At 61.2% G+C, this 23,473-nt stretch overlaps 3 protein-coding genes across 3 annotated transcripts; all 3 read right to left on the bottom strand.

The window, feature by feature from the left end:
- Nucleotides 1-4,235: 4,235 nt before the first annotated feature.
- On the bottom strand, nt 4,236-8,597 carry CHRNG (cholinergic receptor nicotinic gamma subunit; the record flags this gene model as incomplete). Its single annotated transcript, XM_082287911.1, has 12 exons — nt 8,501-8,597; nt 7,966-8,105; nt 7,818-7,862; nt 7,497-7,606; nt 7,246-7,401; nt 6,903-7,000; nt 5,938-6,141; nt 5,534-5,648; nt 5,152-5,266; nt 4,717-4,921; nt 4,481-4,614; nt 4,236-4,403 (listed from the first exon to the last, which is right to left on the bottom strand). The coding sequence occupies exons 1-12, from the start codon at nt 8,541-8,543 to the stop codon at nt 4,236-4,238; spliced, it is 1,533 nt and encodes a 510-aa protein (XP_082144037.1). The 5' UTR covers nt 8,544-8,597.
- Nucleotides 8,598-9,628: 1,031 nt separating this feature from the next.
- Nucleotides 9,629-13,643, bottom strand: CHRND (cholinergic receptor nicotinic delta subunit). The gene is made up of 12 exons (XM_082287837.1): nt 13,538-13,643; nt 12,723-12,868; nt 12,503-12,547; nt 12,303-12,412; nt 12,032-12,187; nt 11,710-11,825; nt 11,263-11,463; nt 10,806-10,917; nt 10,569-10,683; nt 10,174-10,375; nt 9,916-10,034; nt 9,629-9,831 (listed from the first exon to the last, which is right to left on the bottom strand). Exons 1-12 carry the CDS (start codon nt 13,587-13,589, stop codon nt 9,649-9,651), a joined length of 1,557 nt encoding a protein of 518 aa, XP_082143963.1. The 5' UTR covers nt 13,590-13,643; the 3' UTR covers nt 9,629-9,648.
- A 1,007-nt stretch (nt 13,644-14,650) lies between these two features.
- Nucleotides 14,651-21,133, bottom strand: PRSS56 (serine protease 56; the record flags this gene model as incomplete). Its single annotated transcript, XM_082288035.1, has 17 exons — nt 14,651-14,824; nt 14,955-15,061; nt 15,315-15,404; nt 15,513-15,666; nt 16,076-16,244; nt 16,454-16,517; nt 16,666-16,827; nt 16,920-17,108; nt 17,193-17,352; nt 17,489-17,631; nt 17,771-17,930; nt 18,011-18,119; nt 18,218-18,407; nt 18,724-18,777; nt 19,289-19,486; nt 20,052-20,213; nt 20,989-21,133. The coding sequence occupies 17 exons, from the start codon at nt 21,131-21,133 to the stop codon at nt 14,651-14,653; spliced, it is 2,430 nt and encodes an 809-aa protein (XP_082144161.1).
- Nucleotides 21,134-23,473: the final 2,340 nt, after the last annotated feature.

Raw genomic sequence — 23,473 nt, 5'->3', positions numbered from 1 at the left:
TGTTTCTTTCAGTCTCTTTTATTTTTTGGCTCTGTCTGAAATTCGGTGGGGTGGTATTTCTCTAGGTTACCTGCTTTGTCTTTACCTCATCTTCATACTCCTAGGTTAGCAGGGCCTTGTACCCACCCCTATTTGTTGTGGAGAGGGATGTGAGCTTCCCTTAAACCAGGGCAAAGATACGTTTGGTGTCAGTTGCCTTCACTCTGTCTGTCTCAGTGGAGAGCCAGTTTGGTGTCAGTTGCCTTCACTCTGTCTGTCTCGGTGGAGAGCCAGCAGCACTGGCTGAATTCAGGGCCAAGCCTGCTTCTGGTGTGCACTGGGGTTTGCAAGTCCCTGGGCCCCCAGTGGGCGTAGCAGAAGAGGGCGATGGCCCAGCCTGCTGCTCATTGCTGCGTGACAGCTGTGACCAGAAGAGGGGCTGGGAGTGACCCCCTGTCCTCCAGGGTGAGCCTCAGATGATGGGTTGTTGCCTGGAAAGCCAGCATGGCTGCAGTTTGGATGCCACGGAAACAATAGGAGCTAATTATTTCCTCTGATTCTGCTTGACTACAACACTAATTGTACTCATTAACAGCTCCAGCCTTTTCTCCTTTTCCTTGGGGAATCGCACAATTGCCTTTCATTTTTAATGGAGCCTTTGCCTTGGGCCCAGGAGGGGAGGCTGTGGCCAGCAATGGGGCACATCTCCTGCCCCACGTGCTCTGTGCAGGCCCCCAGCAGAAAGGGCTGCTTGGGCCAATTTGCTTGTGACTGCAGAACCAGCAGCCCATGTCTGGGACAATTACCAGCCTTGGGGCCTGGGAGACCTTCAGCCTCATGACTCCAATTGGAAATTCCTTGTCTTACTATTGAAGTCTAGATTGAAAGCAGCCAGGACTGGCAGAGAAAACAGTTTAAAACATTCAGTCTTCTGAAGGACTTGTTTTCTGCATTGAGGGTGTCAGTTCTAGGCTGTCTCTTGAGACATTCCTTGCACTGACAGGAATGACTAAGTGCTCCCCATGGTCAGGCAGTTAGCACCTGGCTGGGCAGGGAGCAGGGCTGTTCCCCAAGCTGTAGTGGCATCCCTCTGTGTTTATTGAGACTCATGGTCCTGTTCCTGCTTTTGGCACTTGTCACCAGCTCTCAACCAAATGCTCTTTTCCAGACACAGTTTGTTTTCCCTGCTGTGAGCAGGTACTACTATGGCTGCTACTTAAGATTCCTTTTAAATACAACTCTCCCCTGCTGCTCTCCAATATTTGTTAGGGGGGATTTAGTTGTAATTACATTTTGGCAATCTAAGCAAAATTAGCCTTGCAAGGCAGGGCTGGAATACTAGCTGCAGGTTCCTTTTATTCACAGCACATTTAGCTTTTTGCAGATGACATCACTTAGGGCTTCAGTCCTGTTGTTGTGCCCAGCTGTGCGTCATGTCCACCTCTGTTATTTCGTGTACTCGCCCACTTCTCACCTCTGATGCCCCTTGTCGAAGCTGATGCTGATGAGTGCAGGCTTGCTATTAAATCTGAAAATGCTGTGGTCCTGCTGTGCTCTCCCTCAAATACGCTTTGCGAGTGAGCTGTGGAAGAGCCCTTCCTGGGGAGGCTGTTCCTCTCCTCCCACTGCCCCTGTGGTTGAGATTTGGAGGAACTCAGCAGAGGTTCCTCTTGCTCAGCCTTGAGGAGAGTGAGCTGGCTGGGTGTTGAGTTTGTCCTCTTTAAGACTACTTTTCCTGAGGTCAGGAGAAAAGGAGTGTTTGATCAGTGCCAAGCACCAGGTGCCTTCTATGGCCTGGAGAGGGATGGAGCCAGACTGATTTTTGAGCTGGACTTTGTCTTGTAGTCTGCTGTGTCCTACTAATGAGAATGGTGAAAACACAGGCATGAGGTGGTTTGGGCAGGAAAGGAGCTTCTGTTGTGCTCTAGAAAAAGGTTTCAGATCCTCTTCATTCAGGAAGGAAGCCTGTAGCCACGGGAGCCCCAAATCTGTGGTGAGTCAAGACCTTTCCTGCTTTCCTTATCCCAAAGGCTTTGAACACCCTCGAACTTCTTTAACTCCCTGCAAAGTGGCTTATAGGGAAAGTGGAAGAGCTTTGAACCCCTTTGAGCCCTGGAGCCCAAAGAAGAGCATTCCCTTGGGCTCTTCTTTCCCAAGGGGATGCTGAGCTGTGCTGGGCTCATGGGTCCTGGGTGTGTCTTGCTACAGCTGGTCAAGCGGGGGCTGATGGCTCTTCCCAGCCCACAGAGAGAAAGGAGTTCTCTCTGTGGAAGGGAGCATTTGGAGGATGATGTCACCTTGTCTTAGTGCTTCTTGATGGAGTGTGGGCACGTGAGGCTGAAACTGGGCTGGGGAGGCTTTTCCTCTCTTACTGCACTCCCCCTGTAACCCTCAGAGGGTGACCTGCAAGGTGTTCCCACACCAGATCCTGCAAAGTGCATCTGCTGCCCAAGATCCGTGACATCCCAGCTCTTGCTTTTGTTCCTGTCTCTGGAATGATAAACCACAGAGATGTCCTGAGGGCTGGTAAAACCACTACTTGGAGCTTGTGGAGAGTGTGGTCTTGGTCATGAGCTCCTGGCAGGCTGGAAGAACTGATCTGTTTCCACTTGTGCTGTATGGACACGCTGGAGCCTGAGCTCACTGGAAGAAGCAGCACCCCTGCAGTGGTAAGAAGTAGGTGACAGTACCAGGCCCTGGAGACTGGCAGCAGGGCAATAGGGAGCCAATAATCAATGGGAAATGGCCAGGCAAAGGCAGACCAGAGCTCATTAATTATGCATCTTCTTGGGGACAGAGAGTCTGGGGGCTGTGGACATGCCTCATGCTCTGGTTTGGGCAGCTTATGGCAGCTCCTGGCTCTCACAGGACTGGGGACACTGGGCCAGGAGGTGTATCCCTTCAGCCACTGAGAGGACATGGCAGTGGCAGGACAGGCCACAGAGTACTGTATAGTGCCATCACTTACCAGCAAGACTGGGGCCAGGAGTACAGTGCCCCAGGACCTGGTCATCTCACCTAGGTCATGGCCATGGGAGGTGACCCAGGCAGGGGGCAGGAGGCAGCCAAGGTCCTCTGAGCACCTCTACCTGCACTGGTGAGCACCATCCCCACTTCCTTCAAGGTGCCAGCTGGGAGCTTCGTATTCACCTGGTGGTGGTGCTGTGAGCACGACATATCTCATAGGGATAGGGCAGGAAAAGCCGCCTTGCAGAGAGCAGGGGCAGACTGGCACAGCCCTGAGTGGTTCTGGGCTGTGACCAGGCTGCAGACATTCAAGAAGTGATGTCTCAGCTGCTGTTGTGTTTTCCTCCCTCCTCCATCCATGCCCACAGTGCCCTCACCTCTGGCAGGCAGTGCCAGGGGCAGCTGTGGGCAGTAACCAACTGGTTTTCTCCCAGCACCGGCAGAGGCAGCCGGTGCTGGGACTGTGAGGCTGATGCACGTGCTGGAGCCAGACACAGGTGGCATGAGCTGGATCACAGAGAAGCATATTCTGCTTGCCACCGTTCCCAGGCTGACCTCTCTCATCTCCCCTGCCAGCAGGGACAAAGCCAGGGGGCCCCAGAGGTCACTGAGGGGCACAGGGGGATGCAGCATTGCTGGGATGGGGGGAAGGGGCTGTGCTTGATAGAGATGATCCCATAGGGCAAGGAAGGCTGGTGGGGGAGGGAGTCCTGCTGATGCTCACAGCAGGAGGGATGCCAAAGGGCACACATCCCTGAGGGTGTTTGGGTGCCTGGTGGCCCAGAGTCTTTCCACCTCAAGCTGCTGGCTAGGGATCAAGGACAGCACTTTAGCTGTCCCCATGAGCCATAGTCAGGGCATAAATGGAGGAAAGAATTAGCTGCCACTAATCCCATCCATTGTTGGCCCAGAATGGGTGGCTGTAGCTATGATTCCTGCCCCACTGCCATGACAGGGATGACAGTGTTCTCATTTATCCTGGGCTTGAATTCATAAATTTGCAGTGGGGTGATGTGGCTCTTGCTGCCAGCACCGCTGCATGGCCCGTTAGATGTCTGACTCTGCTCCAGTTTCCCCGAGTCTCATCTCACAGGTCTGTGCAGCTTAGAGGTGTGTGGCCAGCCTGCACGGGGTGCACATCCAGCCTCTGAGGCGGGTGGGCATGGAGCAGAGATGCCATGGAGGCTTGCAAGACATGGAGGCTTTATTTCCACTTTCAGCACAGCATGAGCACCCCATGTTCCCCCTTCCCCCATCTCCACCACTGGGCTAGTGGGCACCTGTGAGCATCACTGTGGCAGGTACTGCTTGGGGTCCCCAGGAAAGGGCAGGGCGGGTGCCTGGTTGAAGTGCGCCACGAGGAAGATTCCAATGGTGCCACACACAAAGAGAGAGGCCATGATGAAGAAGCAGACACGGTCGATCACCTGTCCCACCATCATCCACTCTTCGCTCTCCTGCCAGCGGCACAAGAAGGGTGAGGGCTGCCCCCAGTGGCCCCATGCAGATCCCTCTCCACCCAGCCCTGACTCACGCTGCTGAAGTCGTTCTGCTCCCGCGTGGCATTGGCGATGTAGTTGCAGGCATCCACGCAGGCGCGGATCTCAGGCCCTGCCTCCTCCAGGCTCTGGCAGAAGTCCTGGGTACTGCCACTCTCCAGACCACGTCCTACGAGCAACAGAGCCAGCAGAGCAGGCACCAGCAAGCGCTCAGCCACCTGGCACAAAGCCCAACTTCACAGGGAGGTGCCAACCCCCCGGGGTCACTCACCAATCTTCTCCAGCACGGTTTTCATCAGCCCATCTCTTTCCTTTTGCTTCTCAAAGAGCAGCTCGGTCCGGGCTTTCCAGAGCATGTACTCATCAGCTTTCACCATGAGCCCCAGGGAGCTGCGTCTGCGGATGGCTTGCGGTGGCCCCGGGGTCTCCTCTGGCATGGCCATGCCCACGTAGCGGGGCAGGAGGTGCAGGAACACCTGGGCACAGTGTCACTAGCATGGTGCTACTGGGATGTTGGCACCTGCTGCTCCCCAGAGTTGAGAGTGCCTTGGTGGCATTGGGAACATCTGGGGCCTTCTCTTTGTGCCAGGACTTTCACTCAGATGAAGGCATGCCTGCCACCTTGCTCTGCAAGGGACATGGCCTTGATCCCCAAATACCCATCCCATTCTCCCTGTATAAAGGGTAGGGGGATGATAGCAGGTACCTGGCGCACTCTCTGGGACATGGAGTGAGTGTTGGGCGTTCTCAGGGAGACGTTGAGGACAATGACAGCATTCACCACAATCACCACTGTCACCACCATGAGGAAGGTCAGGTATCTGGGGAGGGGGCACAGAGCCTCAGTGGGGCTGCTGGGTCACAAGCTATGATCTTGCAAGATCCTTCTCAGTGCCCTCGTGGGCTGGAAGCTGGTGACAGGCAGTGAAACATGGGCAAGTGGCAGCCCTGTGTCAGCCCCATCTGGGCCGAGGGTTATTTCTGTACTCGGGTCCTGTCCCTGGGCACTGGCTGCTCTACAGCACCTGAAACCCTGCTGGAACAGTGTGACAAGAGGGTTGGCACCCTGGTCCCAGTGTGTCACTTACTTTCCAATGAGAGGCACAGCCTGGGAGGTCTCGGGCACCTTCTGGGCAATGAGGAAGAGGAAGACAGTCTGGGCCAGGAGAACATTGATGGAGACAGTGCATTTCTGCCCACCCGCTGCCAAGGAGGGGGAAAGGCAGAGTTTGGCACAGGGCAGTGCTGTGGGCATTGCCCTCCTAAGGCAAAAAAACCCCCACCCGAAAGCTGAATTAGACAAGTCCTGCCTTGAGGCTTTAACTATGGGATACCTGGAAATTTACACACTCCCCCCCATTCAAATACCACAGGAGTGGGTGAGAGATGATACTGATGGTCCCCAAGCACGGAGGGGACGAGGAGCCCTTCCTGGAGCATTGCTGTCCCCTTGCACATTCCCATGCCCGCAGTGGGCATGGTCCCAGTGTACCTTTAGCAGGCAGGAAGTAGACGAGCACGGCCATGGCAGAGATGAGGACACAGGGCACAATGATGTTGATGATGTAGAAGAGTGGCTTGCGCTGGATGATGAGGTAGAAGATGACCTGCTGGTACTGGATGTCATCTGGGGTGAAGTGCTCTGAGTTGATGATCTTCCGAGCAGGGCGGTGCTTGATGGCCCATTCACCATTCTCTACATTGTGATGGTGCCAGGTGAGTCCTGCTGTCCCCACGGGGGCACTGGGGCTCCAGCTTCCCAGTCCAGGGAGGAAGGGGAGGACTGGTGATTGGCATGGGCCCCACAGGGCACCCAGGCTGCATACAGTGCTAGAGACTGTCGTGAGGGAGCTGAGCACTGTGGAACATGCCATGGTGCCTGGCAAAAATACCCCAAAAAGAAGTTGGATGGGGCAGCTGGGCACATATGGGGCACCTTGAACTCCTTGGGGGCTCCCAGGGCTACAGGGGGGTCCCCCCATCTCCCCATTTCCATAGTGCCACAGAGGGAAGCCAAGCATGACACTGGGTGACAGCGCACTGCTCTCCCCTGCTCTCCGTGGGAGCAATAGATTTTTTCCCAGTCAAGATCGCAACTCAGGCCGGTAATGAAAAAATAAATCTCGCTGCCCGAAAAGCATTTTGTTCCTTCAATATGCAATTAAAATGTGATGGAAAACGTCATTGTTTGGCCATGACAGCTACGTTCCCAGCATCAATCAAGCTTGCAGGAGCGGTGCTCTCCGGGAGCAGCTGCCAGACTGCGAGAGCCCAGAGCCGGGGGGGGGGGTTAGAAAAACAAATCTCTCCCACACCCCCGCTTCCACTAATAACTTAAGTGCCCATGTAATGGTGGGAGCTGCTAATAGTCCCTGCAGCCCTGCTTTTGGCAGCCACCAATGTAGCAGCAGACCTGTTGGATGTCCCCTTGTGCCATGGGTGTGGCTGCAGTGTTACCTGTGAAAGCCTCCGGGTCAATGGAGATCCACTCCACGGTCTGGCCTTCCTCCACTGTCAGCAGCAGGTTGATTTCATTGGCACTGTACGTCTGGGACCTGGGGAGGGATGAGGTGGTGGCACAGGCTGGCATGCACCAGGCTGGATGGGCAAAGGGTGCCAATGTGGCACCAGGTCATGCTGGCCACCTCCAGCTCTGCTTTGGGGTGCTTGGCTTGCCCATGGTGCCTCCTGACAAGTGGCAGGGGACAGGTAGGTGTCACTTATCTGCCCAGGGGCAAAGGTGGGCATGCCATGCTAATCCCTGTGTCCCAGGAGGAGCTGCCATGGTGCCCATGCTCACTGGAAGACCATGGTGCAGTTCTGCCAGTCGAAGGGGAAGTAGGTGACGTGGATGACACAGACGCTGCGGTAGATGGCAGGGGGCAGCCAGTAGATGCTGCCATCAGGGGACACCAGCACATTGGTGTAGAGGGTGATTTCAAACGTCCCGTCAATGCTGGGGGGGAAAGGATGGGCTCAGTCCCAAACTATGCCTGGGCAGGCAGCTGCCAGCCCTATGTGGGGACATGTCCCCATTGCCCTGTCACCTACTTATTCTCCAGGACAATGTCGGGCAGCCAGACCATGGTGGAGGGCACCCGCAGCAGCTGGATGTTGTCGTATTTCTCAGGGTCCCAGCGCAGGCGATAATCAGACCATTGCTGGGAGAAGGAGAAAAAAGGAGGAGGGGTCACGGAGCTCCCCAAGATGAAGGAGACTGTGAACTGCCAGTGCTATGCTGCCCACAAAATGGGCTCATTTTGGGGTGCCCACAAAAGAGGGTGCAGGTTACAGTGCCAGCCCCCCATGGGGTGCCACCCTGATATGCAAACATAGCCGGGTGTGATGCTGCCTAGAGGGGAGGGGTCTCACCATCTCGATCCAGACGTTGGTGGTGAGGGTCTCCTCCCGTTCATTCTGCCAGGGAAGGAAGGAGGGAGATGGCTTTAGTGCCCTGCCTTCTGCCCCATGTGTGAGGGCAAATTCTGTTCCACTGGGGGTACCTGGGGGGGTCTCTCACCAGGGAGATGAGGTTGGTGAGGGTGAGCTTGAGGGAGACATCGATGATCTCATCCCCCCGCAGGGCCGGGCGCAGTTGCCGATTGTAGTTGGACATGAGATCCTGGAGCAGCTTCTCCTCCTGGTTCCTGCAGCCCACACCTGGGAAGGCACACGGGATGAGGACGCGCCGGGAGGAAGACAGTGAGGTCACTGATGCCCCCAAGACCGGATACGATGAGGGGGGAGGCACAGGGGTGTGTGCATGGGGAGGGGATGCCCAGGCGTGTGTTCCTGCGGGTGTGTGCGCTCTGCTCCATGAGCCTGACAGTCCCGTCTGTGCCCCCCGTGCCAGCAGCGGGTGTGTCCCCACCATGCCCTCACCAAGCTCACCCGAGGAGCTCTCCAGGGCAGGACCCGGAGGCAGTGGACTGCCAGCACAGGGACAGCCCGGTGGGGCGGTGCCGGCGCTGTACTCCCAGGGGTGACAAACCCCCACGTGCAAAGGTGGGGGGAGCAGGTGCCCCCCAGGCCTCTCCTGGGCAGGCAGATCTTACCTGCCAGGGTGCAGAGGACGAGGAGGAGGCCGTGGCCACGCATGGCGGTGCCGTGGGGCGCAAGGGCTGGGGCTCCGCTCGGCCGCCGGCGCCGACGTGTTCTGGGCCCAGCGCCCGCTGGGACAGGACAGCTGTCCCCTGCCACCGTCAGCTGTTCCCAACAGCCACGGGGACACGGGAGGGACGGGTGACCACCCACTTCCCCCGCTGGTGGGGTGATGCCAGTTTGCTGGGAAGCTCCTCTGGCATTTTGTGCTGGAGGGGTTGGAATTGGGGCGAGGGGCAAAATGAACTCCGTGCCGTGGGTTCCCCATGTCTCGCACAAAGGGATGCGTCCCCTTGCAGTGTGCGGGCACCCACAAGTTATGGGAAAGGGGTGCCCCCCTGCCAGCACATCTTGTCCCTGGCATGGCAGTGGCTACCCCCAGAATATAGGGTGGGGAAGGGGCAGGCAAACCCCACTACATCAGCCTGGGGAATTATGCCCTTCCCGGGGGTTCAGATCCTCCTGGCCCCTGTGTAGGAGGGTCACGGGGAGGGGAGGTGGGGGTGTGGTGAGATTCCTGGCTCAGTGGAGAGGATGTGACAGCTGTCCTGGGCCACTGCTGGTGGGGGGGCGTCAGCTGTGTCCCCTGAAACCAGAGCCCTGGCATCCCGCTGCTGAGCTGGGGAAGGAGATGCCTCTGGGCCCCCAGCCTTGCACTGTGGGATGGGGTGTGCTGGGGGGACACTGTGGGTCTGGCTGGGGGACCATGGTGGCAGTGGGGAAATGTGGGCACTGATGGCATCTCTGCCAACTGCAGTGGATCTGCAGGGGATGGTGCCATGCTGGGGGGGCCAACTCCTTCCCCAGCCCATCCTGCCCCAAGTGCCCAGCCCACAGGGGTAGCAGGGCCAGTACCACCACATCCCCTCTGAGAATCACCCCTTCCAGCCACAGCTGGGGTCAGCCACACTCAGGACACCCAACAACACCCATTCCCTTGGTGGACATCACCCTCCCCAGTGCTCAGGCTGGGCATTGTGCCCAGGGGGACACACCAAGGGCAGCCACCAGTTCAGTGCCCCATGGCAAGAAGTACCCAGCTTTATTTTCCCAAACCAAGACAGGTGGGGGAGAGGCTGGCACATGGGATCCCCACACGCCCCTAGATGAAGCGCTTGTTCTCCTCTCGGTAGTCATAGGGGTCTCCGGCAAAGGGCAGTGGCGGCGGGTGGTTGTAGATGCCCATGAGGAAGATCCAGAGGGTGCCCACCACCAGCATGGGGGTGATGAGGAAGAAGCACAGGCGGTCCAGGGTCCGGGCCACACGGTTCCAGTTGTCGATCTCCTGTGGAGAGAGCCGGGAGCCAGGCAGTGTGGGGGCACAGTGGGCACAGGGAGCCCCCCTGCCCTCCAGTGCCCATGGCCCCACCTCATTGTAGCTGTTTTCATCCCTCATGTGCTTGACAATGTAGTTGGCATTGTCAATGACGGGTTTGATGTGCTCGTAGGGCTGCTCCTCGCCTGCGGCCATGCCCAGCGGCGCCAAACCTGGGGACAAGGGGGGACAGTGAGATGGGCTCTGAAGGGCTGCCAACCCTGGAGACCCCAATGACACCACCCTTCCCTGTGTCCCTGTGGAGGGGCTGTGGACCCTTCCCTGTGTCCCTGTGGAGGGGCTGTGGCTCACGGGCAGGGGTGACGCGGCTGGTGAGCCCGTGCCGCTCTGACTGCTTCTCAAACATGAGCTCGCTGCGGGACTTGACACTGAAGTATTCCTCCGCCTTGGCAATGTAGCCAGCCGAGCTGCAGCGCCGGATGCACGGGGCACCCACCGGGCTCTCGGATGGCTGTGTCATGCCCAGCAGCCGGGGCAGGCTCTCCAGGAAGACCTGGGACACAAGAGAGGGTGTCATGTCCCTTGGCTACCTCCCCAGTGTGTTGCTACCTTGTCCCCACTTTCTTCCCACAAACTTCATGTGGCACAGATGCAATGCCAGGGCTGTGCTGTCCCATGCCTTCTGTGGGGCGCAGTGCGACCCTTGTACCCACCAGTGGACCCACTCCAGCCCACACCCTGCTCACCTCTTTGACCCAGTCAGACATGACGTGGGTGCTGGGGGTGCGGAAGTGGAAGTTGAGGACCACGACGGAGATGATCACCACGGCCGTCACCAGAAGCATGATAAAAAGCAGATACCTGGTAGGGAGTATGGTCTTGGAGCTGGCATTGCCACAGGGGCTGGGTGCAGGCAGAGCTGCCGTCTGGCACCAAGGGACTCCACAATGTCCCCACTGCACCCAGCGGTGCCCAGGACTCACTTGCCAATGAGGGGGATGGCGTGGGAAGTGGCAGGCAGGCGCTGGGATATCAGCAGAAGGAAGACAGACTGGGCCAGAAGCACTGAGATTACCAGGGTCATCTTCTCACCACCTGGAGAACAGGTGAGCTCAGGGCAAGCCTTGCCCCAGGTACCTTTACCAGAGCCCCCCAGGGTTGCCCTTTCAGTGTCCCATGATACAGTGCCCCATATAGGGGTTTTCTGTTATGGCAGTACCCTGGGGTCATGCATGGGATATCTTGTGCCCAAGTGCACCTCTGCCAGGATGCCTGGCTGGGGTGATGGTGTCCTACATGGGGATATTCCAGTTACAGGATGTCCTCATGCTGGGCATTGGGGTGTTGCAGCGCCCCAGGACCTGGTGCAGGTGTGGGACATGGAGGTGCCCCATGGATGTGACTCCCATTCCTGGCACACATGCCACAGGGCTCACTCACTGTCAGCGGGCAGGTAGAAGACAAGGATGACCATGAAGGCAATGAGGATGCAGGGTGTGACGATGTTGATGATGTAGAAGAGCGGCTTGCGCTTGATGATGAGGTAGAAGGTGATGTCCTGGTGCTCGCTGGTGTCCAGGGGAATGTCAGGGTAGATGTTCTTGCGGGCTGGGCGATGGATGATTTCCCATTCCCCATTCTCTGCCAGGGCACAGGAGACAGCACACAGCATGGGGGACACCTGCCATGACCATCCTCACCAGGTCCACTAGCACCAGTCTTCCCCCCAGGGTGTGGATAGCATTCCAAGGTGGAATGAGTGCCAGGATGCCAAAGCCCCAGGTAGTGGAGTTTCTCCATGGCAGTGTGCCCCAACTCCAGAGTGCCCCCCTGCCCTTTACAGACTGTCCCACTGCCATGGGACATGGCAGAGAGCACCAGCATTACCTGTGAAGCCTTCGGGGTCAATGATGATCCACTCCACTGGGTAAGACTTCTCTGTGTCTGGGTCAGTGTCCGTCTTCAAGTGCATGTTGATCTCCAGGGCACTGTATGCCAGCGACCTGGACCACAGGGGGACAGGCAGTGAGGGGCTGCTGGGTACTCACCACCCAACCCACCCTGACCTCCAGCATGATGGACTTAGGCCACCAAGTCACCTACAGAGCCCCACCTTGCTGCACCTGAACAGCAAGGGAGGCACTGGCAGCACCAGGCACTCGAGGGGACGACGTGCCCACCCTGCTGCCCTGACCCAGCCACACAGCACCTGAATCTGAGGGAGCAGTTCTGCCAGTCGAAGGGGAAGAAGTCGACGTTGATGAGGCAGGTGCTGCGGAAGATGGCGGGTGGCAGCCAGTAGACGTAGCCTGTGTGGTAGATGAGGACGTTGCAGTAGTAGGCGACCTCAAAGAGCCCGTCATTGCTGTGCCGGGAGGGAGACAAGGTGATGGCAGGGCTCAGAAGGGGTCAGGGGAGTCCTGAACATGTGCTGGGAGCAGTTCAGAAGGTTTGAGAGGGGAAATGGAAACACAGCTCACTTGTTCTCCAGGACTATCTCAGGCAGCCACAGCATGTCTGGCGGCAGGCGGAGCACCTCTATGTCCCCAAACTCAGACTTGTTCCACTGCAGGCGGTAATCAGTCCAGCCCTGGAGGGGAGGACCCTCAGGTCACCCCCTCACCATGCTGGGCCACCCCGTCGTGGCAAAACCGATGCTGTGACACCTGTCCCTACTCACGTGCTCGAGCCATACGTTGGTGGTGAGCGTCTCGTCCACCTCTTTCTGCAACAGCAATGTGGGGCAGTGAGATGCCAGGGTGTGTCCCCAGCCCAGGACCCCCAACCCTCACCAGCCAGGGTTGGGACAGCAGCCTCAGGGCTTGCCCCACACAACCAGCCCTGGGGGTGAGGCATGGCTGGGGGGTACCCCACAGTGGGGCCTGCCCACCGGGACTCACCAGTGAGATGAGGTTGGAGAGGGTGAGGGCCAGGTAGACATCCACAACCTCATCAGTGGAGACCACAGGGCGCAGCTCTTTGTCATAGCCCTTCTCATTGAACAGGTGGTGGATGAGCCGCTCCTCGTGGTTCACACAGAGTCCACCTGGGGGGTGTGGGGTGAGGCAAACCAGGGGACTCAGGGATTACTGGGCCAGTGCCACCCCCTAGGGATGCTTGGCAAGGGCAGGGTGGTATAAGAACAGAGGGGAGAGGAACAAGCCAGGAAACTGCATGTCGGTGCTGCACAGGAGAACAGACGTGGACATGCAGGAATGACAGACACATGGTCACACATGGTCATGGGACAAGAACGTGGGCACGGACACAGAGGGACACACAGATACAAACCCAGCACAGAGAGGGACACAGACATGAGACATTTGGGTACAGACATGGTGAAACCGTGCACATAGGTGGCTGTACACACAGAACACACATGGACTCATGGACATGGACCTGGTGTGTGCAGGAACACGTGGTCATAGATTTGGCACAGACAGGCACTTACAGGGACACACGGATACAATGACACTGCACTGACAGCACATAGCCCAGGCAGGGACATGGCTCTGGATGGCACAGCCAGGAAAGAAGCACAAGGGACATGCAGTGAGCAGACTGCCAGGAAATACCCCCAGCCCTGGGGACCCTCGTGTCCAGTTTAGACCCTGCCACCATCCTCCCCCACCAACCCCATTGAGGGGGCCCATAACCCCATGGGCACCCCATGCAGCAGAGCAACAGGGCACCCCATGACCCAGACCCTGCTCACCCGACAGCATCAGTGTCCCAAGCAGGGCCAGCTGCTGCAGCAGGTTCCCCATGCGGTGCCTGTGGTGCCCTCACGCCGTGCCAGGCCCTGGCTGCTTCCCCGCCTGGCCTGGCTGAACGGATGTCCGGCTGCCGGAGGGAGTGGGAGATGGATGGTGCCAGGTGCTGAGGGGGAAGGGTACCGGCACCAGAGAGCTGCTCCAACCCCTCTCTTCCGGCACCCCCACGTGCAGGGAAGGGGAGATGGGCAGGCACAGCTGCCCTTGCCGGCCCCACAGGTGCCAGCCCATCATGCTGAGCCTGGGCACCCCAGCACAGGCACTGCTGGGCATGGGAAAGAGTTGTCCCTTCCCTGCTGTTCAGCAGTCCCTGTGATGCTGCTCAGAGTGGCAGGGTCCCCACGGCAGGGTCCCCAGGGTACTCACTGATGTTCAAGCACAGGGGTGGCACCCACCACTGACCACAGACCCAGGGCGTGCTCGGCCCCTGTATTGGGAGGTTTCATGTGGCTCTCTGATGGGGTGTCACCGGGGTGAGCACCCGTGCTGTGCTGTAGGTGCTGCGTGGGCAGGAGGGGTGTCTGACCCCTGAGGAGGGGGCTAGGGAGTCTGTGCCAGGGTGGGCACAGCAGGAACCAAGGCTGGAGGTATCACTTCAGAGTACCGGGGGGGATGGGAAGGGGGATGCAATGGGATGTCATAGCTCCCCTGAAAAGTCCCTCCACTGTCACCCACTTTGCCAGCACTGTGTGGCACAGCACTCGCTTCACATTTGCCAGCTACTGGAAAATATAGCCCTTCTTTATTGAAAAATAAACCTTTTCTGTACAAATAAATAACAGCTCAGGTGCCTCTGGGGTGAGAGTGCGCTTGCCAAGGTGGGGGTCCCAGGGGAAAGGAGGACTGTGATTCCTGGCTGAGATGCTTCAAGTACCCAGCAGGGCCTCATTGCTCTGGGGGAGTAAGGAAGTGCTGGTGGGAAGAGAGACTGAGGTACAACTGGGGACAAAAGGGTGGAAGAGCCTGAGACAGGGAGTGGAGTGTGTTTGAAGGACATACGAGACACCTGCCCCCATGCCCTCTCCCCATGCTGGCACGCTGCCCCAGGGGCACCATTAGGTTTTCAGTGCTTCGAGTGCCAGAGCTACGAGGCCGGGCATGCTGCGGGCCAGTGAGTCACTCTCCAGCCCCACGAGGCCCGTGAAGGACGTGGGGCGGCCCCCTACAGTGGCCCGAACCTGCGCCCGGTACAGTCCCTTGGTGTTTTTGGAGCCCAAGTCCACCAGGATCTGTGGGGAGACGACAGCACCGTGAGTCCCAGGAGAGGCATGGGCAGAGTGGGACAGTGGCGGGCTGGGGGATGGCACTGCCTGGCTGCCAGGGCGTGTGGCTCGGAGCGGCCAGATGGGGCACACTCACCTCCTGGAAGGTCATGGCCAGGTCTGCCTCGGGCACCCGCAGCACCCAGGCGTACAGCTCCCGCACCGCGCCCACCCGCACCGCCGACTCGTTGAGGCCAGGGCAGGCTGCAACCCCGGGGGCGGGCAGGAGAGACATGGAGGGGACATCAGGGATCAATCGTGGGGGCACCGTGCTGCTGCCCACCGCAGGGAGGAGCACCCTTGCTCTGGGGACACCAGGGGGGCATGGGCAGAGGGGGGAATATAGCAAACGACTGTCCCACTGAAATGGGACAGCCCTGGGAAAAGGGTGCAAGGCTGGGCTTGTCACCGTCCCCACAGTGATGCATGGCACCCCATAGGGTCTGTGGGAGCTTACCTCTCCCTGTGCCTGCCTCCTCCTCCTCTTCCTCCTCCACTCTGGGCAGCTCCGTGGGCACCAGTTCACGTTTCTCCCTCGGTGCAGACCCTGACATCGAGAGAGGTGTAAAACTCCCAGTGGGCACTGCCCGGGCACAGAGCCGGACGGTGGGTGGACACCCTGCTGCCCCATTGTCCCCAGTCCCTCCAGGCTCACGGGGTTCACGGCTTGGCATGGGGGTCCTTGTCAGCTCTCCAGATGCCCATTGTGGCTCCATGGCTTCCAGGGTGGTGCCAAGGTCCAACTCTGCCTGCAGCTGGGTGAGGAAGGCTCGTCCCTGTCCCACCATCTCCTCCACCACATCCTCACCCTGCCAAAGGGAAGAGGGGGACAGGATGGGTGATGGGGCAGGCACAGGGCACCCGTGGGCACAGCTGTGTGCATGGTGGCAGAGTGCAGGGCATGGGTGTGCTGGTGTCAGACAGGGCATTGGTGACATGAAACTGCTTTGTGGCTGTGTTGGGTCAGATCCTAAGCTGCAGGGTCAGACTCATGGCTGGCTCTGCACTGGCTGGACTCGAGTGCACAGGTTTCAGGTGGGGAGGGTAAGATGTCCCCTCTGTGGTGGCAAAGTGACAGATGCCACTTCTGTGGCTGCACAGAGGACAATGGACCCAAGGGATATCAGGAGGGGACACAGAGGAACTGAAGGGGTTTGGTCCCTGGCAGCACAGTCACAAGAGGATAGGGGGTCCCCCAGCCTGTCCCTCCCCACATACCTGCAGGAAGAGCTGCGTCTCCCCGGGAAGCTGCTCCCTGTCCTGTGTTGGCTGCCAGGACAGGGGGCTGCCCCCTGCCATGGTCCTCAGAGCCTCCACCCAGTCCTGCAACTGGGGTCCCACTGCCCCAAAGAGCTCTGCAAAGGGGGGCAGCTGCCTGCCCCCCCACCTGGAAGCACAATGGGGCGAGCTCAGAGGGAGTGGGCAGTACCACACTCTGCACCCTACCTGGGCATGCCGGGGGGGTGCCCTGGTTGCAGCAGGAACAGGACCCCAGTGCTTCAGGCTATTCCCAAAATGGCATGTCAGTGCCCACCAGCATCTCGACCACCTCCCCAACCCCTTTAGCCCCTCATCCCGTGGCCCACCATGCCTCACCTGCTGGGGGGTCTCTGGGGTCCCACTGCTGTAGGGCTGGAGTGGCCCCCTGCCACAGCCAGGCCTGTGGGGAGAAGAAAAGGGCAGGAGAGACAAAGAATAGAGGAGCCCCATTGGGAAGCCAGACCAGGCTGCTGGTTCTCCTACCACCAGCATGGGAGAGACTGATGGGACCCCAAATGAGCATGGGGCAGTCCAGCCTGGGAGAGTACCTGGGGCATCTCTGCGGACACGAGGAGGGAAAAAGTGCCCGTAGATCTTGCCCAGGAGCTGAGGCAGAGTGCGGGTGAGGAAGGAAAAATCAAACTGGTTTCGGATGAAGTCCCCAGCCCGGCGCAGGAGATCCACCAAGGTCTGGGCGTAGGAGTGCAGCTCTGTGGGCACACAGGGAGAGACATGGCCCTGGCCCCACGCCAGAAATGGGGTCCCTCCCCACACTCTAGCCCTGGCATGACCCCCAGCTCACCACATCGTCTCGTCCTGGCATGGCAGGTCTCCTCAGCCAGGCGGGCACAGGTGGCCCGGCCCTGAGATGCCCGGCAGGACCCGGCGTAGAAGGCACAGAGACGGGCACGCTCAGGGGACTGCTGCTCAGGGGGCAGCTGTGCCAAAGCCAGCAGGTCGAAGCAGCTCGGTTCTCGGCTGCCAGGGGCAGCTGTGAGGGAACCAGTGCTGCCATGAGTGCTGAAAACCCCCTGGGCATCTCTGTCCCCCCTGCGGTGCAGCCAGTGACACTCACGGTCCATCTGGAGACTCAGCCAGTCCGTGAAGGCAGTGACGCGGGTGTAGACTCCTGGCTTGCCCCGCTCACCGCAGCCATCACCCCACGAGGTGATACCGTAGAGGACAAAGTGGTGCGAAGTGGGGTCCTGGCACGCCAGCGGGCCGCCTGAGTCGCCCTGCAGGGGAAATGCCTGTGCATTGGGCTAGGCTGGGACCCCAGCCATGCTGACGGGCTGTGGTACGTGCCCGGCACTGTGTGCCATGAGGGATTTTTGAAGTGGGGCACTGACAGTCCCTAAGTCATGGTGTTACCTGGCAGGAGTCAATGCCTCCAGACAAATACCCAGCACAGAACATGGCACTGGTGAGCAGGTCCTTGCCCAGGGCACCCCGGCACGTCTCCTGGCTGAGCAGGGGCACCTGCGCCTCCATCACCACGTCGGCTGCTGGTCCCTCTGCCAAGCAAGGCACCCGTTACCGGGTCCCCTGTGTCCGGACATCTCCCTCTCTTTCGCACCCCTCTGCCTTGCCTCGTTGCGCTGGGGCAGGGCACAAGAGAGGGCAAAGAGGGGAATACCCCGCGGTGTCTCTTACCTTCGTAGAGGGAGCCCCAGCCTGCGATGTAGCAGTGGGTGCCGGGGCTGGGCTCCGCGGGGCCGCTCGGAAGGCACACGGGGCTGACGGTGGGTGACGGGGCCAGCGGCACTGCCAGCTCCAGCAGCGCCAGGTCCCCGTGAAACGTCTTGGGGTTAAACTGCAAGGAGATGTGGGGGTGTCAGTGGGGGTCCCTGGGGCATGTGCAGGGAGGCGAGGGTGGTGCCCACGTCCACCGACCTTAGGGTGAGGCAGGATGCGCCGGACAGGCACTGCCCGCTTGCCCGCTCCCGGCTTGCCCAGCTCGTGGTCGCCCACCACCACTGTCCACGCCAGCTCGTTCCGGTTCCTGGCGGGGTGGGCGCAGCCAGTTACAGGGGTGACGGTACCAACCCATGCCCCCCTCTGCAGGGACATCATCCCCGCACTGCCGTGCCCCCACCGTACCCGCCAAAGCAGTGTGCCGCCGTGAGGACCCAGGAGCGCCCCACCAGCACCCCTCCGCACATCAACTCCCCGTGCAGCCGCACCGACACCAGCCAGGGCCAGGCGCCCCGCGGGGCCACGCTGCCGCCCATGATGCGTCCTCGAGGGGCCGTGGCGTTGACTTGTGGGCCCCCGCGGCGCCCACAGCTCCCTGGGGGACAAAGTCGGGGTGAGGGGGACGTCCTGCAGGCCGGCTGCTGGGACAACCCGTCTCCCAGGTGGGCACGGGTGGCCGGGGATGGCCGTGGCAGGTGGAGGGGGTGGCGGGAGACGAGGCGCGTCGGGCGCGCTGTCAAGCCTCATCGTGCTCACGGAGGCGAGCGGGCGGAGGGCCGGGGGCACCCCGCAGCCCGGCAGCTGCCGACGCTAACCTCTGCCCCGCGGCCCAGCAGGCAGCCGGGGGCCAGGGGCGCCCGCCGGCGTGGCTGGGGGGGTGGCGTGGGCACGGTGGGGTCGCCCCGGCTCACCTGGCGTTGCCGCCTCCGTTGCTGCGTCAGGACCCGGGGCTGCGGCCACCATCTCTGCAGGGACAGGCTGTCATGGTATGTGGGGACACTCCCTCCCGATGTCACCACCACAGCCCTATTGTCCTCAAATCGCCCCAGTTCCATTCGGTGCCTCCGGACCCCCATCATCCCGAACAAACACCCCTGTACCACCTCAGGGAGTGCTCGTCACCCCCAGTGACTCAGTGTCCCCAGTCTCCCCTTGCCCACTTCTCCCACCCCAGGGTTGTCCATCACCCCTCAATGTCCCAGCCCAGCCCAATCTGCTCATCGCTCCAAATGCCTCTATCCCCCAAATCTCCAATTCTCTTCCCAGATCCCTCCGTCTCTCCCAACCTTCCATCCCACCGGAGATCCTCCATCACTCTATCATACCCCCGCCTCCACCATCTCCCCACTCCACCTCAGCACCCTCTGTCACCCCAACATCCCATATCCCTTCCAAGCGTCCCCTGGGGATACCCCATTTGTTATTGTAGGGTCTCCCATCTCTGGGAGGAGCTGGGGGGTGCGGGTGCCCACTCACGGCACTCCTGGAGGCGGTGGCGGCAGAGCTGGGCGCTGAGCGGGGTGCAGGTGTGCAGGGCCCCCTCAGGTGGGCACAGGCGCTGGTAGGGGGCACAGGCCTGGCTCAGTGCCCAGTTGCGCTGGGGCAGCTCAGGCAGTGCCTGGGCATCCAGCAGGGCCTGGCAGCTGGGGGGCACGGCGGGGGGCACGGCTGGTGCTGCAAAGACAGCAGGGCTGTGGGCATCACTTTGTCCTCCGTGTGCTCCTCTGCCCGGCCACCCCAGACTGTGCTTTGGGGTGGGTGGGAAGGGGGCATGATAGGCTGTGGAGTCAGCATGTTTTGATAGGGTCTTCTGGGGTGAATATCTGTAAAGCTCACAAGGGATCAGGCGACGTTTTGGATAGGGCTCCAGGTGATTGGGTAAGATCTAGATAAGGTGGGAACTGCTTGAGCAGGGTCTCTAGCAGTTAGGGATATATTTCAGGAGTCTGGGCACTGTTTTGGTAAAAGTCTGTAGGTTAAGCTTGTGTGTATGAGTACGGTTTGGGTAGGAGCTTGGGCTGTCATTTTGATAGGATTTATGGGGGATGAGGTGGTGCTTCTGTAGGCATCCAAATAAGTATTTGGGTAGTTTCCAGGCATGGGTGCAGGTTTTGCTGGGGTCTTCTGGGTGTGGGATGGTGTTTGGATAGGACCCCTGGGCTGTGTTTGGCTGGGGATCCTGGGGTCTGTTTGGGTAGGCTCTCCTGGGGGGAGTGGAGGTAATGGGGTTGTGACTCACGTGGGCAGTGGCTGGTGATGTTGGCGCAGGGTGGGAAGAGGCAGGGGGCACAGAGCCCGCAGGCGCCCCGCAGCCGCTGCTGCTCAGACAGTGCCCGCTCCAGTGCCAGCAATGCGCTCCTCAATGCCGCCTCCAGCACCAGCGTCCCCCGGCTTGACAGTGCTGATGGATACACACAGGGTGCTCAGACCCCCAGAGCTCCCACTACTGCCCCCCACCACAGTCATGGGGTGCCTCCAGCCTGCCTGGTACCTGTGCCCTGATATCTCCATGGTGTGTGTCAGGCTGGGCATGCCTGTCACCCACTGACATTGCCTAGAGTGACAGCCACCAGTGGCACCTCCCTTCTGGAGCTGGCACATGGACATCTGGATGTTTGCCCAGGTCTGTGTGTACCCATTGTACATGGAGACAGGGTGTGAGCCCAGGCAGGTGTGTCCACATGTGTACCCTTGTGCACACCTGTGAGTGCACACTTGTGTGTAGCAGGGTCCATGTGCCCACATCTTCATGTCCCTGCATGTGCCCATGTGTGTGCAGTCCTGTGCCTGCCCTATGTGTTCATCCCCCCATGTGCCCCTACCTGTGACCACCTGTACCCATGCAGAGCCACCTTCCTGCTGGCGATGACCTGGCAAAGTGTCCCCTGAGACTGGCACAGGTAGTTGGGCAAGAGGGAGTGCTGGTGGGCCGCAGGGCATGAACCACAGCACTCCCTGTATCCCCCGTGTCCCCCAGTGCCACTTGCAGCACTTGACACCCAGTCCAGGCAGCGCAGGCATGCCCCGGGTTCTGGGGGGCTTTGACAGGGACCTGGCCATCCTGCTTGTGCTGCCTCCCTACCTGAGAGTGAACCCAAGGGTCCTGTCTCCTGCAGCCACCCCATCTGCAGCCAAACTCTCCCGCAAAGACGCCCCCGCCCCTGTGCCCCACTGACCTTGCAGGATGCTGGCCGGCATGGGGTACAGCCCCTGGCCCAGGGGAGCTCCCCCCACCAGCTGCAGCAGCGGCAGCAAAAGCACGGGTGGGACCAGGCGGATCCCGAGAAGAGCGCCCCGTGTCCTCTTCCCTCCTCGCTCCATCCCCGGGCGGGCAAAGGGGGGCAGGCGGGGGGAGCCCCCGAAATGCCCGAGGCAGGCGAGGAGGGATGGATATATACGGTGCCCCCCGGGCGGTGGGAGGAGAGAGGGGCCGGGGGAGCACAAACAGGCGAGTTCATTAATGTCGCGCCAAGATGCCAGCTCGGGGCGGGGGGCGCGGGGGGGGCGCAGCCGGGGCCTCAATGCCGCCTTTGTTCGACGGGGCCTCCGGGCGGGCAGCATCAGACGGGCGCTGCGCTCCGGCGCTGCCCGCGGCCCTTGATCATTTTCACGCCAAGCCCCGGCCGCGCCACCCTCCCTCCTGCGGGCCCCGGGCGGGTGGGAACGCACCGGCGGCTGCGGGCGCGGGGGGCCCGGGCTGGGCGTGGGAGCCCCGCCGGCGGTTTCAAAGGCGGGCAGCGGGCCGGGAGCGGCCGGGCGGACAAGGCGGGGGAAGGGGAGGCGGGGGGTGTCCGGGGCGGGGGGTCCCCGCTCTCTGTGCCAGCCCAACCCTGGCTGAACGGGTCGCCCCGCGCGAGGGCACTGCACCCCCGCACTGCTGAGCACCGGCTGCCCCCGGGGATCCCCCTCCGTACCTCTAGTATCCCCTGTCCTGCCTGGGGTGCGGGAAGGAGGACGTGACCCGGGGAGGACACGTGGGACCGTGTCCTTCTTGCTTGTTGTCTTCCTCAGCCCCAGGCCCAGGTTGGGGGAAGCTTTGGCCCCAGGGATGGGGGTGGGCTACTCTCACTAGCCCAGCTGGACAGTCTGCTCCGTGCCTGCCGCTCGGGTGATCATTGGCACCACATTTTAGGATGCCACCGTCCTGCCCCCATTGCCACCCTCCTTTGCCCACTGGCCGAGCCTCAGCTCTTTTGGTGAAAGAGTGCAGCTGCCTCTCCATCACCCCTTCGGGGTGCAGCAGACGCCTGTGCTCCCACCTCTGTCCCTGTAAAAGGGACTGGGTTTTTTGGGTCGCATGTCCAGTTGTGGGGTGCCCATCTTTGTTAGGGCCCCGGTCCAGACCTCTGTCCTTGCTAGGGGCAGGGAGTGCCTGTGTCCTCATGTCCACTGGGGAACACGGGGCGCCCATGCTCAAATCTCTGTACTCCGTGGGGGGCACCCACGCCCCGCTGTCTGTCCCCATTAAGTGCAGGAGGTGTCCGTGTCCCCATCCCCATTTCGAGTCCGGGGTGTGCTCGTCCCCATTAGGGGCAGGAGCGGCTCCGTGCCCGCGCTCCCCGCGGTCCTCCCGGCCGCGATGGTGCCAGCGGGGCGCGGACAATGCCGCTTCAGTGGCACATCAAAGGCGCGGGCTGCCCGCGGCTGGCACGGCGACAGGCCTGCCGCAGATGAAAGCCCCGGCCCCGCGGGCTCCCACCTCGGCCGAGGGGGCACGCTGTGCCTCCGCCCCACGGGAGACGGCGGGGACGAGTGGGGTGGCACAGCACCACGGCACACGGGGGAGCGGCCTCGCGCCCAGCCCCGGTGTCCCCGCACGAATCCCCCCACCCGTGACGCGTGGGGGTCCAACCGCTCTGCTGACCGCAGCCGGCACCCACGCGGGTGCTTGAGGCCGGAGTGGTGTTCGCCCCCGGCCGCACCGTGCCCCCCGCTCCCGGCCCCGGTGCCGGTGCCAACCCCATTAACCTAATTGGCGAGGCGCTCGGCCGCCCCGGGCGGCGGCGGCAGTGGGACCCCGGGGCCCGGGCAGATCCCAGCCCCGGCGGCGGGCAGGGGGGCACGGTGCCCCCGGGGCCCCGATTGTCCGGTAATTGGCGCGGGCAGCCGACCCCGGCCGGCAGTGCCGCGGGGCGGGGGAGCGGGCATTGGCGGGGGCTGTACCGGAGTTCCCGGGGATGCCCGGGCCGCGGGGCTGCCTGGGTCGGTGTCAGGGTGTCGGCCGCTGGAGGGTCGGGGACAGGGGGCGCGTGGGGATGCAGGGGCAGGTTTTGGGGTGCGGGGAGGTGTGGGGCGAGTTCGGAGGACGCGAGAGGGGGGACAGTGCCGGGTACCCGAGCGCGGAGACCCCGGAAGGGGCGAGGGTTGGGGGTGTGGAGTGACTCGGGCTGCGGGGGGAGTCACTGTGGGGGTGATGGGGTGGGGCTTGGGGGGGCGGCGGAGTGGATCACGACGGGAGAGCATTTTGGGACAGGGTCCGTGACAAGGGCGGGGGGCTGTGGGCGGGGCCGGAAAAGGGGCGGGGCCTCGGTGGTTGGCGCCCACGGGGCGGGGTCCATCACTGGGGCGGGGCTTATCAGAGGGGCGCGGCCGGGGGCGGGGCCTGTGCGGAGGGTCGTGGGCGGGGCCGTGTGGGGGGCGAGGCCATGTGCGGGGCGGGGC

Source organism: Coloeus monedula (genome assembly GCF_965178545.1).
Source record: "Coloeus monedula genome assembly, chromosome: 10".
In the NCBI taxonomy this organism is placed as follows: Eukaryota; Metazoa; Chordata; class Aves; order Passeriformes; family Corvidae; genus Coloeus; species Coloeus monedula.
Note: the sequence above shows the minus strand (reverse complement) of the source record. Positions and strands in the feature narration are given on the sequence as shown.

Excerpts from the sequence above, each read along its gene's own strand:
- CHRND (XM_082287837.1), bottom strand. The coding sequence starts at position 13,589 with ATGGGGAACCTGCTGCAGCAGCTGGCCCTGCTTGGGACACTGATGCTG. Across the intron at positions 12,188-12,302 it reads GAGATAGTCCTGGAGAACAA|CAATGACGGGCTCTTTGAGG; the intron begins GTGAGCTGTGTT and ends CTCCCGGCACAG. Across the intron at positions 10,918-11,262 it reads CTTCTACCTGCCCGCTGACA|GTGGTGAGAAGATGACCCTG; the intron begins GTGAGTGAGCCC and ends CCTGTTCTCCAG.